At 43.5% G+C, this 13,381-nt stretch overlaps 1 protein-coding gene across 1 annotated transcript; it reads left to right on the top strand.

The window, feature by feature from the left end:
• The first annotated feature begins 5,121 nt into the window (after window positions 1–5,121).
• LOC133897320 (dol-P-Man:Man(5)GlcNAc(2)-PP-Dol alpha-1,3-mannosyltransferase-like) lies at window positions 5,122–10,419 on the top strand. The gene is made up of 13 exons (XM_062338013.1): window positions 5,122–5,362; window positions 5,458–5,492; window positions 5,599–5,736; window positions 5,865–5,933; window positions 6,214–6,371; window positions 6,471–6,537; window positions 6,614–6,667; window positions 7,155–7,243; window positions 9,023–9,139; window positions 9,383–9,489; window positions 9,594–9,672; window positions 9,788–9,844; window positions 10,016–10,419. Exons 1-13 carry the CDS (start codon window positions 5,215–5,217, stop codon window positions 10,173–10,175), a joined length of 1,278 nt encoding a protein of 425 aa, XP_062193997.1. The 5' UTR covers window positions 5,122–5,214; the 3' UTR covers window positions 10,176–10,419.
• Window positions 10,420–13,381: the final 2,962 nt, after the last annotated feature.

Below are 13,381 nucleotides of genomic sequence, written 5' to 3'. Positions count from 1 at the left end.
CGGGAGAGGAGTCCGGATGCCATAGACCGCTTGCATCGTTTAAGGCCGTTCGTCGGTACAGTTGGCTCTAGCATTTACCGTACTCACCATATGCTGATCTAATTATAAGATAAGACGATTATCTTATGCTGTGCCGACACTTTCTTTGCGGCCCTATGATGCGTAAGAGAAAAGGAAAAGGAGAAGCAAGTTGGTGGGGGAGCCAGAGGTGTTCGAGACACGCTCGCGGTAACCTTGGTGTCGTAGGGGTATTGCAAGTGGGTGCTTCCGGGTATAAGAAAGGTTAACTCGAGTACCCCTTGTGTGTACTTTCGTGAGTAGCACAAGCCGAATGGTTCTCAAGTCGTGTGGGTAAAGTTGTACCCCTCTGCAGGGTGTAAGAATAATTCGAATTACCACGCTCTCGGTCATGAGCATGCTATTGTTTCATTTGTATCGGTCGTAGAGTTTACGAATGTGGGATAAAGTTATGATGTGATAGTTTTGGTTGGTGATTAGTTGATGAGGTACTATGGTTACTATATATACATGTTCAAGTTGTGGTTTAGAGGGTAGAAAGGTAGTTGTTTTTGGAGTTAAGTATAGCTGCTCACACATTTATGTCTAGGTTGCTTACCGCATATGTTTTACTTAACCTTTGTAGCCTACTCTTGCTAAAAGCTCAATGCATAATCCTTGAAGTCGAGCTAAGTATATGTGCTCTATATGATTTAAGTCTTGCGAGTATCTTCGTACTCATGCCTGCGGTTTCAGGTTCGCTGGTGAGGGTGATGCGGTGTTTGGCTACTTCGTGCCCACCGATGCAGGTGGTGGGCAAGAGTAGTGCATCCTACTCTGGTGAGACATAGCTTTTGGGGTGGAGCCTAAGGGCGTATGGTTCCACTCTCCTTTTGCTGTTGTTAAGGTTTTATTTTTCGCTGCGTAGTTTCTATTTGTGTAAACTGTTGTAAATAGTGCTTAAAAACTTGTAATATAACTTTTATTTCTCGCTCTTTCTTAAGCTATGTTATGATATGCATGTTGGAAAGGCATGTGTTCCGATCTTAGACATAAAACACGTGCCAGGACTACTGGAATGGTATTCTGGTTAATCACTGAGGTTGTGATTATGAATAATGATTATCCTGATGATTAATTAGAATACTATTTAGACGGTTCCTCACATAAACCCATGGGTAGGATTGTCATCCCTAGTCATAATTTTCGTGTTACTTCACACTTCAGGGGTGCAGAGCCAGGGTCTCACTACAAGACCTTTACAAAGCGTCTCATAATCTGTATACACCCACTAAGGTTTTACCGCTAACAGGGATTCCATCCACTGTAGAGGCCCCCTCTAGTACCACTCAACGACCGATTGGTACATACAGAGTTAGACGGAATACTAATTATTTAGCCAGACTATACCCATATTAGCCTCATTGTTGTACTGTCGAGCTGGGTTACATGCTTCACAAATCGGTCCTTGGAATCTAAAGCAGGCACTCACACATTATCGAATGTACACACAACAGCCATACAAATCAAACTAATCTGTCTAGATCCCTATGATCCATGTTGCTACAAAAGATTACCCAATCTGGTTCATGTTGCATAGACAATTAATCAGGTTATTAAGACCCTATTTGGATAGGCTTTTTCTGGCTTTTCTTTGAAAAAAGCCATAAGCTATCCAAGGGGCGGGCTTTTGGCCCCAGCTTGTGGTGACTTTTGGCTGGCTGAGGAAGCGGCTATGACTGAAATGAATTAGAAGCTAAGAAGCATACTGAGAGAAGTGTTTCTAGCTTTTGGTATGTTGAGAAGCTAAAAATTTATTGTAAAAGCCAACAACCAAAATTCAACAGTCACAACTACTTTTTTTAGCTAGCTAAGAGCTCTAAAGCCACAACATATCTAACTGGGGCATAAGTAACACACTCATATCCATGACAACATAGCTAAATAAGTCTACCCTTGACATCCCGACTCTAACACAGTGACAAAAGATAATCTGGAAAGTACTAGTAAACCATAAACCTGAAATTTATATTGACAAGCATTCAATTGAACAAATAAATGACACACTTTCCTACAATGGGCTCGAAGTGATAAGGACACTTACCTTCAACAACAAGTTACTCACAAACGTCAAAGGTCTTCACTTGCAAGCTCACCTACTGCTCGTCTCCTATTGCATTCATGAACATTAAAAATAAGCAAGTACGAACAACTAAGAATAGTACACCAAACTATAACGAAAGGCTAAACAAGCTTACTAACAAAAAGTACACATAAATACAATCACGTGAGCGTAAGAATCATCTAAAACATAGCTATAACAAAAAACCTATAAGAGTTTTAAGCTAAAGAGGTCTTTCTGTAAAATAACATGAACTATTTGGTAAAAATAGAAAGGTCTATAGGCTTATTTGTAAAATTTTAGGGACTTATATGTAAAAGATAAAGGTTTAGAGACTTTTTTGTAAAATAAAAAAGTTCAGAGACCTAGATACAAATAAATAAAACTACAATGGGATAACAAAGTTTAGGGACTAATTTGTAATAAAACACTAAAATTAGGGGTATAAATGCAAAACCAAGAAACTATAAAGGCTTTAATGTAAAATTAGTAGCTGGTAGGGGTATTTTTGTGAAAACAAAAAATCTAGAGACCTAAATGCAAAATTACCTAATTAAAAGAATTAACATATAATTTTTAACTACAAAACCCAAATTATATCGTTAGCATGATGTCATCGGCTAACAGGCTCGGTTGTGCTGCTGACTTGGCTTGATTGTGCTGACTGGACCGTCACGTAGGACAAAAATGCTGACGTGGCAAGGCTGATTAGGTCGAAGGCTATTTAAATCGTGAGCGAACATTTTCGATCGGACGGTTGAGATCTAAATCGCGAAAGGGCTGATGTTCTAATCTCGACCCTTCACGCAAGATTGGACGCTGGGAGCTAGGCCTACATGAAATCCGGTGGTATGTGGTGATGGTGGCGAGCTCGGATGGTGGCACATGGTAGGAGAAGGGTGGAAAAACTCGTTGAGGGCCCGAGCTTCGACTACGAGCGGCGAAGAACGACGTACGGGTTACGGTGAGTCCGTTTGATGGCTTGGACGAGTTAGGCGGCTCGGGGTGTCCTGGCGGCATCGAGCTTCAACATGGAGGCTTCAACGGCGGCTAGAACTCCGTGCGGTGGCCAGAATCCAATGAGAAGTGGCGGACAACGATGAGATGCGGTCGGCGAATGTAGGCGAATGCTCGGACAACGTCTGGGAGCGATGGTGAGGCGGCTCAGCAGATTTAGCACGGAGAAGGCGGCGAGATCTTGGAGCAGGGCGGCGGGGGGGGGGGGGGGTTGGGCACACAACGTGTTGTGCATATGTCGTGCGGTGGTTGCAGCAGAGTGGGGGAAGAGCGAGAGCTAAGGGATGACAGGCGGGACCTGCGCGTTAGAGAGAGTGGGGTATGGTGGGCCGGGCCGGGTGGAAAAGAAACCGGCGTCACAGTTAGCGCACACAAATTAAGGAAGTCATTTCGTTTTTAAGAATATGAAAGATATCGCCGCATCTCCAAATCATTTAGAAGAAGACACGATGTACAATAGCGTTCTCCTGTTAGACTTGGCTTTCAATAGAAGTGGAGCTAGCCCCTTTTGTCTTTTAAAAAACGAGGTATATTAGCGAGCTGCCTCTTACGTTTGTCAAACGCAAGGAGTCGAGAAGCATGCAACTATGCTGCTCTCTCGTTTGATCTGAGGTTCAAATTAATCAGAAGTAGGCGTGAAACGAACCCTTTGGATTTGAATGTGAATCTCCGGCGGCAGCTGCACTGCTGCAGGGAAGCACGCAGCGTGCTGGACATGTATAAATTGTTGTAAAATTAACAGGGTATAAAGATTAATTTGATTCCTAAATGACACAAAAATATTATAACAGATCTACTAGCAGCATAAATATATGCTAGATAAATAGACAAAGCATCTAATATATGTGTCATCATTAGACATAAATGGACTTACAACGGATCTCCCGCTAGTGGAAGATGAACAATTAAGAAGTCGAGGTAGATGTCACCGAGAAAGTCACAAAAGCGGTTGCATAGGTGCACTTTTTAGAAACCTGATCGCTAGTCTCTTATGCAGGCCTCAGACCATCGACGTCGGCTCGGAGACACCGCTCATCCTCGATCTGTTGCATACATAGAGAGGGGTGACAAAACTGGGAAGCGACGTGCTCAATAAAAATAGGACTGGGAAGCGACGTGCTCAATAGAAATAGGAGAACATGGTTCTAATTGTTGTCTATCTCTCTACTTTCACATGACATCTCCTAATATATAAAGGAAGAGATAACTGCCACGATTTCCAACCGTTAGATATCTATGAATCGCCCCATGATATCTCTCAAACGTGTAACCGACGAACTCTTCGCATGGGAACGTGCTTATCCTACTCCGCGGTTCCACGTGGCAACCTATGTGTCCATAATGTGGTGTTATTGCATGCACGGCAGAAAAATAAGAGCCGCCTAATTAGACACATAACTCATGACACGATCACGCATCTCATAGGCAATAGAGAAGTAAATCTTCCATACTCTCCCATACTACCTTAACTTTTCCTAATAAATTTAGGTCCAAGCAAAGACCCATTTAGGATGAACCAAGTTCCAACATAACATCGATCGCCGCTCTCACTAGTAGCAAATCATACGAGTGCAGTGACCAAAGCAGCCAATCGATTGATAAGGAAAAGGAACCCGTGCCCAGCCATGGGATAAGAATAAGAATGAGGTGGTGACTGCCAAAGCGAACGCAGAAGGAAATGCCCGTCAAAATCGATCAAAGGTTCCCTTTTTTAGGGAAAAAATCGACCAAAATGATTGTGGAGGATGATGTGTGCTCGACGGCGACCGGCTGCCGAAGGAGACGACTCCAAATGGGCCAACACTGGTAGAGATTCAGTCCCATAGTTCGTGGCCCATGAACTTTCGCAGGATGAAAAATTTGTGGGCCGTGGTTTTCGGTTCGAGCAGCCGAATCGGCCCATAAGTCTAGCTACGCACCGTGGCGGCGGCCCAGCCCACCTAACCGGGACGGACGAGTCCCTTCGACAGTTGAGGTGGGTCCGTGGGTGCTAGACTGGTCTCATCGGCCGGCGGAAATCGGCTCGTCTCGTCCTGGATCTGCCGCCGGGTGCTAAGCTCGCCGCCAGGCCGCCAGGCATGGCGCGGGCGGAGAAGCGCGCCGGAAGCACGGAGGCAGCGGCGGCGAGGCCGTCCGGGTTGGCCGACCGGAGGCCGCTCCACTTCGCCGCCTTTCTGGTGCTCGCCGACGCCGCGCTCGTCGCCCTCATCATCGCCTTCGTCCCGTGTCTGTATTCTCGAACACAAATCCCAGCTCCCCCTCTCTCCTTTGCCGGCATCCTATTTGCAATTTGGTTACCTTTCTGTTGCTTCGACGTGCAGACACCAAGATCGACTGGAACGCCTACATGTCTCAGGTACTAGCGTAGATAGGCGATTTCTTCTTCTCTTTTGGGTGAAGAGTTTTGAATTTGGGACAAAGTTATGATCTTGGCCGCTGCTGATGTGTGTTTGGTGCGAAAGGTGGATGCTTTCCTGGAGGGGGAGAGGGACTTCACCAAGATCGAGGGGGACACCGGGCCGTTGGTCTACCCGGCCGGCTTCCTCTACGTCTACTCCGGCATTAAGTTCATCACCGGCGGCCAAGTCTTCCCTGCTCAGGTCACCTCTCAGCTAAATTTGTTATTTACTACCATCAACTTGCTTGCTATGTTGCCTCATCACCCCTTTTGTGGTCGGCTACTCAACTGTGCTAAGCATGATGAGTTCTTGCGTCTACTTGCCTGCAGATTTTGTTCGGCGTCCTGTACATTGTGAACCTGAGCCTTGTTCTGTTGCTTTACGTCAAGACTGAAGTGGTATGAATGCAAAACTTAGTCTTTTCTCCCCTCTAATTTCGCTCTAGTTTCATCAATTCTCATCTAGAACAACCGTTTGTAGCTCAACAAGGAATTTTTGATAATTGGTTGATATACTGTCATGAGGATTCCAAAGCGTTTTTGTTGTTCTTTACCAGCAAAGCTTGTAAAACATCTCTATTGTCAAGTCTACAGTTCCATCGGGGATGTTCATTGTTCTTATAGATATTTACCTAATGCTATTTCTGACCCCTCCTTATTTTATCAATGATGATGACAGCTTCCATGGTGGGCTTTAAGCTTGCTTTGCTTGTCCAAGAGAGTCCACTCTGTCTTTGTGCTCCGCCTTTTCAACGATTGCTTCGCTACGACATTGCTCCATGCTGCCATGGTTTTGATTATGTATCACAAGTGGTTCCTTGGTCTAATAGTTTTCAGGTATTTACCAACATTATGATATAGCATTGCATCCGCACACTGCTTTACCAAGATGACCTATCATTTTGCTCACATTTAGTTTCTATCACTCCTCTGTAGTGGGGCTGTCTCGATTAAGATGAATGTCCTTCTTTTTGCTCCATCTTTGCTTCTACTGATGTTGAAGGTATAATGGCACCAGGCTTCCTTCCTTACACCTGTTTATGCTGTCAACTGTTACCCTTACTAAGCTGTTGGTACAGGCCATGAGCATCAAAGGAGTCTTCTTTGCCTTGTTAGGAGCTGCTGTAGTACAGGTGCATTATGTCTTTTAGCTCATCTTATTCCATTTTCAAGTTTGTCGAATGTTTTTCTTAGCACCATATATTATCTTAGTTTGGTTGTGATATGCTTGGCACTTCCTTCTAGCTTTCTAATACAAGTTATTATCTTTGATAAATAGATAAGGTCAAGGTCTTATGTAATGTCTTCATTTTTGAACTTCAAACCATATTGATGTCTCCCAGTAGTGTGTCACGACGGATTAAATTCACCCCTCATTATACCTTTTATTATGATGGATCTTCTGATAGATGCAAATTAATTGTGGAGCATTTTGAGCATATCAGATTGCATACGTGATATTGATATTGTCATGGAAAAGTTAGTGATTGTTGATCTCAGACTGTAGCCTGAGGGAAACATGAGCATGTCTGTAGTGCTCTAATTTGCTTGGATAAATTGGTTAGATGGATACACGGTATCTCACTGTTGATGCTAATGATTTCCATTTCCTGTCTATAGGTTTTGTTGGGTATGCCATTCTTGCTGCCACATCCAGTTGAGTACATCTCAAGGGCATTCAATCTTGGTCGTGTCTTCATCCATTTCTGGTGCTTATATAATACGTCTTGAATTCTGAATGATTTCTGCAGCAGCATTATGCCCTATCTATCACACCCCTAGCTGTGGCTTCGCAGTTTTTTAGGGGATTTTAGCTACAGGACACTATTATAACTCGATTTTAGCTCCTGGACATCCCTATTGTTCGATTTAGCTGCAGGACACTGCAAAACCATGGAAATTAGCTCAAGGACACCGCCTCCCCTAAAATATTATTTGTGGCTGCCGGAGGAGAGAGAAGGTGGGGAAGCTGACCGTTTTGCCCTTTGGGTGCGTAGCGGGAATATGGACTCTGGATAGCTATTCAGCACAAGTAATTGGCTCCATACATGACATTTGTGTAGCAGTTTTGGCACAAATAACATAGATAATTGGGGTCATACATGACATTGTCATGGAATTCAGCATGTCACAAGTAACAGTCTAAGAACATGCCATTTAGCATACAAGTCTACGGAGGGAGATAGATGGCATCAGCACACGCCAACGTCTAATATATCACAACTGACACAAAATGCAATCTGTATCACATGCCAATGTCTAATACATCACAACTGACACAAAATGCTAGTCTTCTTCGCGTGGCCAAATTGTCATCACTTGGTCACAGAACTAGCTTTTTGGCCAAAATGCAACGTCTAATACATCACAACTGTCACAGAACTAGTTTTTTGGTGTTTCCCTTCTTCACTTGGTCACTGCACTGGACTGTAGATGTGGTTGAAGGATCTAGGCTCCCTACCAATAGTAACGCTATTGTTCGACTGTAAAATAAAGGTAAATCTGAGTGACAAAATGTTTTGAGAGAGAACAAAGGCTAAGTTCTCACGATTCCATCTCCGCCTTCCTCTGCAAGTTCTCACGATTCCATCTCCCATGGCACCCTCCCCCTCCTCCTGCTAGACCTGGCCCCACCAACCCAATCCCCTAAACCCCCCGGAGAGGAAGCTCCGCTGTAGTGCGAGATTTCACGACTCTATCTTCCGTGGCGGCCGTGGCGACGGATCGAGAGGAGGAGCTCGGGATAGCAAGGCAAGACGGACCGCTACATTTGCCGAGCCACTCTCGCGCGATGGCTAGTGCACAGTGATGGTGATGCTTTTGGCGACGCCACTGGACCTTTGTTTTCTCAAGTTGCAGCCAAATTTGGCGATGGCGAGCAGGAAAGCGTAGCTGCCGAAGATGCTCAAAGGCACCTAGATCTACATGGTGGAGTCGAAGCTTACCCTTCGGGGACCCATGCCAGGGATATCGGCTTGGTTGGCGAGTCCACATTGCGAAGACGCCGCGTCGGAGAAGTCACCGTCTTCATCGCGCCCGTCGACGCGCCGACGATGGAGCTCGGCTCGTGGCCGCCTATCGTCGCGCCGCCGGTGGAGCTCCACTCGCGGCCGCCCGTCGCGGCGCCATTGGTGGAGCTCGTTGTGCCGCCACCAGGGGAGGGGAGGGGAGGGGAGGTGAGGAGAGGTGAGGGGAGGGGTGGGGGACAATGAATGAATGGGGGTTATTTGGTCTGGCTGAGAGGCCGCTGCGATTATTTGGTCCAAGGGCAAAACGGTCAGCTTCCCCACCTTCTCTTTTCTCCAGCAGCCACAAATAATATTTTAAGGGAGGCAGTGTACTGGATCTAATTTCTATGGTTTTGCAGTGTTCTGCAGCTAAAACGCACAATAGGGATGTCCAGGAGCTAAAACCATGTTATAATAGTGTCCTGTAGCTAAAATCCCCTTTTTATTATGCACAATGTTTATTGTTTTTATGTTTTTCAGGTCTGTCAACTTCAAATTTGTCCCTGAGAAGTTGTTTGTATCAAAAGAGCTTGCTGTTGCGTTACTGATTCTTCACCTCACTACCCTTATGGTATTTGCACACTACAAGTGGTTAAAGTGAGTACTCAGGTTGGGGGTAATCAATTAGTAAAGATATGCACTCATCTCAATAGTTCAATCTGAACATGCCAGTTCACTTTAACTTTTTTTTTCTCTGTCAGTATATTCTGTTCTTTCAAGAATATTTGCATGTTTTTAACTTATGTCGATAACAGCACATCCGAAAAAAATAATAGGATCTTTTATATTGGTTCTGCCAATGCGTAATATATATATATATATATATACTTTTGTTGACAGACATGAAGGAGGCCTATTCGGTTTCTTGCATTCGAGATTTAAAGATGCTACATCAATTCAACAGTTTATTTCCTGCAAGCCCAGACCATCAACTCTCAGTAAAGAACGTATGTTGGACCATAATAGTATAATACTCAAATTTATCGTAGCATTTGGATCTTTTTTTTTTTGCTGGACTAACACTAACAGGATAGTTACAACTTGAATCCAGATATTGTAACAGTTATGTTTGTTGGCAACTTCATCGGCATTGTGTGTGCCCGATCATTACATTACCAATTCTATTCCTGGTAAGTACAAGATGCCCTGTGTGCCGTAGCTGTTAAAGAGCAGTTCTCAATATATTTAGGAGTGTTGCTTGTGAATGCTAGAAACCAAGTTTGTTTTCTCCCCTAATGTTTGCAGGTACTTCTATTCATTGCCTTTTCTTTTGTGGAAAACACATTTTTCAACGCCTTTGAGGTAAGGCTCCACACCTCATGCTTGGAACTGTCTGAACAACCAACTATATTCATGTTGATAGAAATGTTTGCTTCTTTTTTACGCAAATTAAATGCATTCTCTCAATAGTGCTTTCTTTCTAGTATTGATCCACTTGGTTTCCAGTCTCATTCCACTGTCCCCTATTCTCAGGATCATTTTATTTCTCGGTGTGGAGCTTTGCTGGAATATTTATCCTTCTACTGCCTATTCATCACTGTTTTTGCTATTTTTGCACATCTCCATTATGTTTGGCATATGGTTTTCACCTACTGAGTACCCTTGTGTCAATAAAAGGACACAAGGAACATAACAAGCTGGGCAAGACAATTGCAAGGTTTCCCTGCAGGATTGTTTAATCTTAGCAGTAGTCTTTTTTTTTTTGTACTGATACAAACAACATCAAGGGCTTCTGGAAATCCAGAGATGTATTTTGGCATACCAATACTCTCAGCATGAGTTGGCCCAAGATTTCTATAGTAGCATCTAGATATACCAAATATGTAACATGCGTAACTTCTTGACATATATGAAAACAGATTCTCTAGGACTTACTATCTTGTTTTATCATCTTCCTGGTGTCCTTCAGATATTGATGTTAAACTTTCTTAACGCGAAAGTTTTTCTGGAAATGTATAACTAATTCTTGCTGTCGTCAAGGAACACTACATAATCCAATACACGATGAGGATAAAAGCACACCATGTATGTTCTGTGCCATTGCTGAACAGAGAAGAACATATGCACCAAAAGAGGAAAATCTTCAATTATTTTGCCAAACCTTGGGACCTTAAGCTACGTAAGAGCAGCTTATAACTCTTTGCTTCTGAACGTGGCCATGTCCACAAATATAACTTTTCATACACAAGGAAGCACATACATAAGTTATATAAACAGCAGTTTGCAGAACAATTACCTTGTTGGACGCGCAGCTGACGAAAAAAATGCCTAAAAACAGAAGAACAAATCCATGCTAGCGCTACATAGTACAGCTATGCTACACCATAGCACACAACAGAGAACACATCATACTTGTTCCATAAATCAAACATTCTTCATAAAGCAGAAGATCAATACATCCAACTATCATGGGCAATGCAAATATTTGAGTTGGAAAGGTAAAAGAAGCAATAAACATAACTGAAGTTTCTCATTGATTTGCTGCTGTTCATCAATCCCCAACAAGTGGTCAGTTGAACTGACTCAATTCCAGGGACGACGTTGCAGGTTGTTCTTTGAGCAACCCTGTGCATCCGAGCCCAGTGTCAATTCAGGCAAAGACTGGCCTGCCTCCAGCCTCTGCTTCTTCATGGACTCCATGGTCTCAGCCATGGCAGACAAGTCCCAGTACGAGCCCACCTCTTTGCCTTTCCCTTTCTCGTCGCTGCCGCCATTTTCTAACCCAAGACCCAAGCTTGGTGCGGACACAGCGCTGCCGCCGCCTGCTCGGGCAAGAGATGAAGCAGAATGCCGAGGCTCATACAGTGAGCTTCCCGACCTGAACACCTTCTCTGAGTTGGAGAGGAATTCCGGTGTCCCCAGCGACTGAACCAGGCCGAGCAGCTCGTCGGTCTCGAGGCTGCACTGCGGCCCCATGTCGTCGGCATCAAGCGGTGGCGGTGTATGGAAGAAGCTCTTGGCAGGGTTGCTCGCGGCAGGGCGCTTGCCTAGAACTGACGAGGAGGTCGGGCCGGTCCTTGCAGTGTCGTTGCTGCTGCTGCTCGTGTTCTGTGAGCTCAAGTACAATGGCGGCTGATGCTCTCTTCCTGGTTGGTTGCAGTGGTACTGAGGCAGTCGTTGGTGCTGGAAGTGGTTCCAGTTGTTACCATTTGTTTGAGGTGCAACAGGGTAAAACTGCAACAATCATATAAGCAAAGGGTTCGTAACTTCATATATATATATTTTACAAAACAAACTGAATAATTTTAGGTGTTTCTCAAGTATCTTACACTGGATAACCGGTGAGGTAGCTGGTAGTCTGCTGTCCTTGAATTTGATCCACCTGACTTACTTCCTCCAAGTGACGACCTCAAGTTCTTAGAGGGGCTGCCATTGGCCCTAGGAGTCCCTAATCAATTGAAACCAATACAAATACTTCTATATATTTAACGAGAAGGTCTAATATACAAACAGAACCTGCAAGTCATTGAGCAATGTGCATATGACACTTGATTTTGGTAGAATATAACACATGAATCGATTGCAAACAAAAACTACTCTTTCTGAAAAAAAAAAGGAAACATAATTGGTTACTGAAGTTAAAGAGTACCTTGCTTATAAGTTGAACTCAAAGAACCTGAAGTTTTTAGGGTAGTTGATGAAAGCATTGGTAAGTACATGTACCCCTGAGTTTGTCCCTCTTCAGCCACAATTCCAGTATATATGCTATGGTTTTGAGGCAGGGAACTTGAGCCACCAATGGATATAGGGCGAAAGGCAAAATGATCATAGTTTTCATCACTTGTCTTTGTGTCATTTATGCTAGAATTACCAATTGGATGGCTTGAGGAAGCTGACTCTTTCATGTTGAGATGCTTTCTGTTGTGTTGGTTTGACAAGTGCGGTGGTGTCCTCCGGATCATTGCTTCAACATTTCTTGTCTGTAAAAAGTATAACACATCTATCGTGTTTAGATGGAAATGCTTGGAAATCCCATAAATAGCATAAATGTCACTTACGGTTGGCATTGGATGAAAATAATTCAGTAATGTTAACTTTGTGCTTATGCCAGTGTGATTTTGCCGCTTCATTCGCATATCATCCCAAACTTGCTTTTTGTGTGTATGCTACTGGCATTTGTGCATTTGTTTGTGTGCCAGTGTGCCACTGACTATTGGCATACACATAACTTCAAGTGCATACACATAAATAACGAGTTTATGATAACAGATGGGCAAAACAACAAACACGAATGTCATACACACGTACAATAAGACCTAAAGCACACATTGAATAACTGACTGATCTATATCGTATCAAGTTCAGTCATCACAATGTACTTCGAACAAAGTTTGAGGTTGCCAACTTGGCGTGCTACAAAAACGTCCATATGATTGCTGCTAAATTGTTAAGATCCGATGAGGGAACATGGCCATCTCCTAAGCGCAAAGGGAAATAAGATGATAGATGATCTTTTTGGGGAAATCGTAAAAAAAAAAACCTACAACCCAGTGGAATTTCATTAATTCCCATACATATATTTTTGGGTTTTCGCATCCCAGCCAAGAACTTAGGCTATGTTTGTTTTTTCCGTAGATTGTCACAGTATAAATTCTGTAGAGAAGCTTCTTCTCACTAAATTATGGATTATATTATTTCGTAGTATAACTTGGCTTGTGGATTAGTATAGTTTATTTTTTCTTTTATTTTTTGAAGCTAGAATACATAATCAGAATAAAAACAAACAGCGCCTTAGCCCCAAATCTCCAAAATGAGAACTCTAATACAAGGCGAAAATCCAAACAAAACACTCACAAATCCCTAATCCGCCTCCACACCCTCCGCCTCTGCCCCAGCGCG

The sequence above is a fragment of the Phragmites australis genome, chromosome 2 (assembly GCF_958298935.1).
Source record: "Phragmites australis chromosome 2, lpPhrAust1.1, whole genome shotgun sequence".
In the NCBI taxonomy this organism is placed as follows: Eukaryota; Viridiplantae; Streptophyta; class Magnoliopsida; order Poales; family Poaceae; genus Phragmites; species Phragmites australis.
The sequence above is the reverse complement of the archived record's forward strand: the minus strand, read 5'-3'. Positions and strand labels throughout refer to the sequence as shown.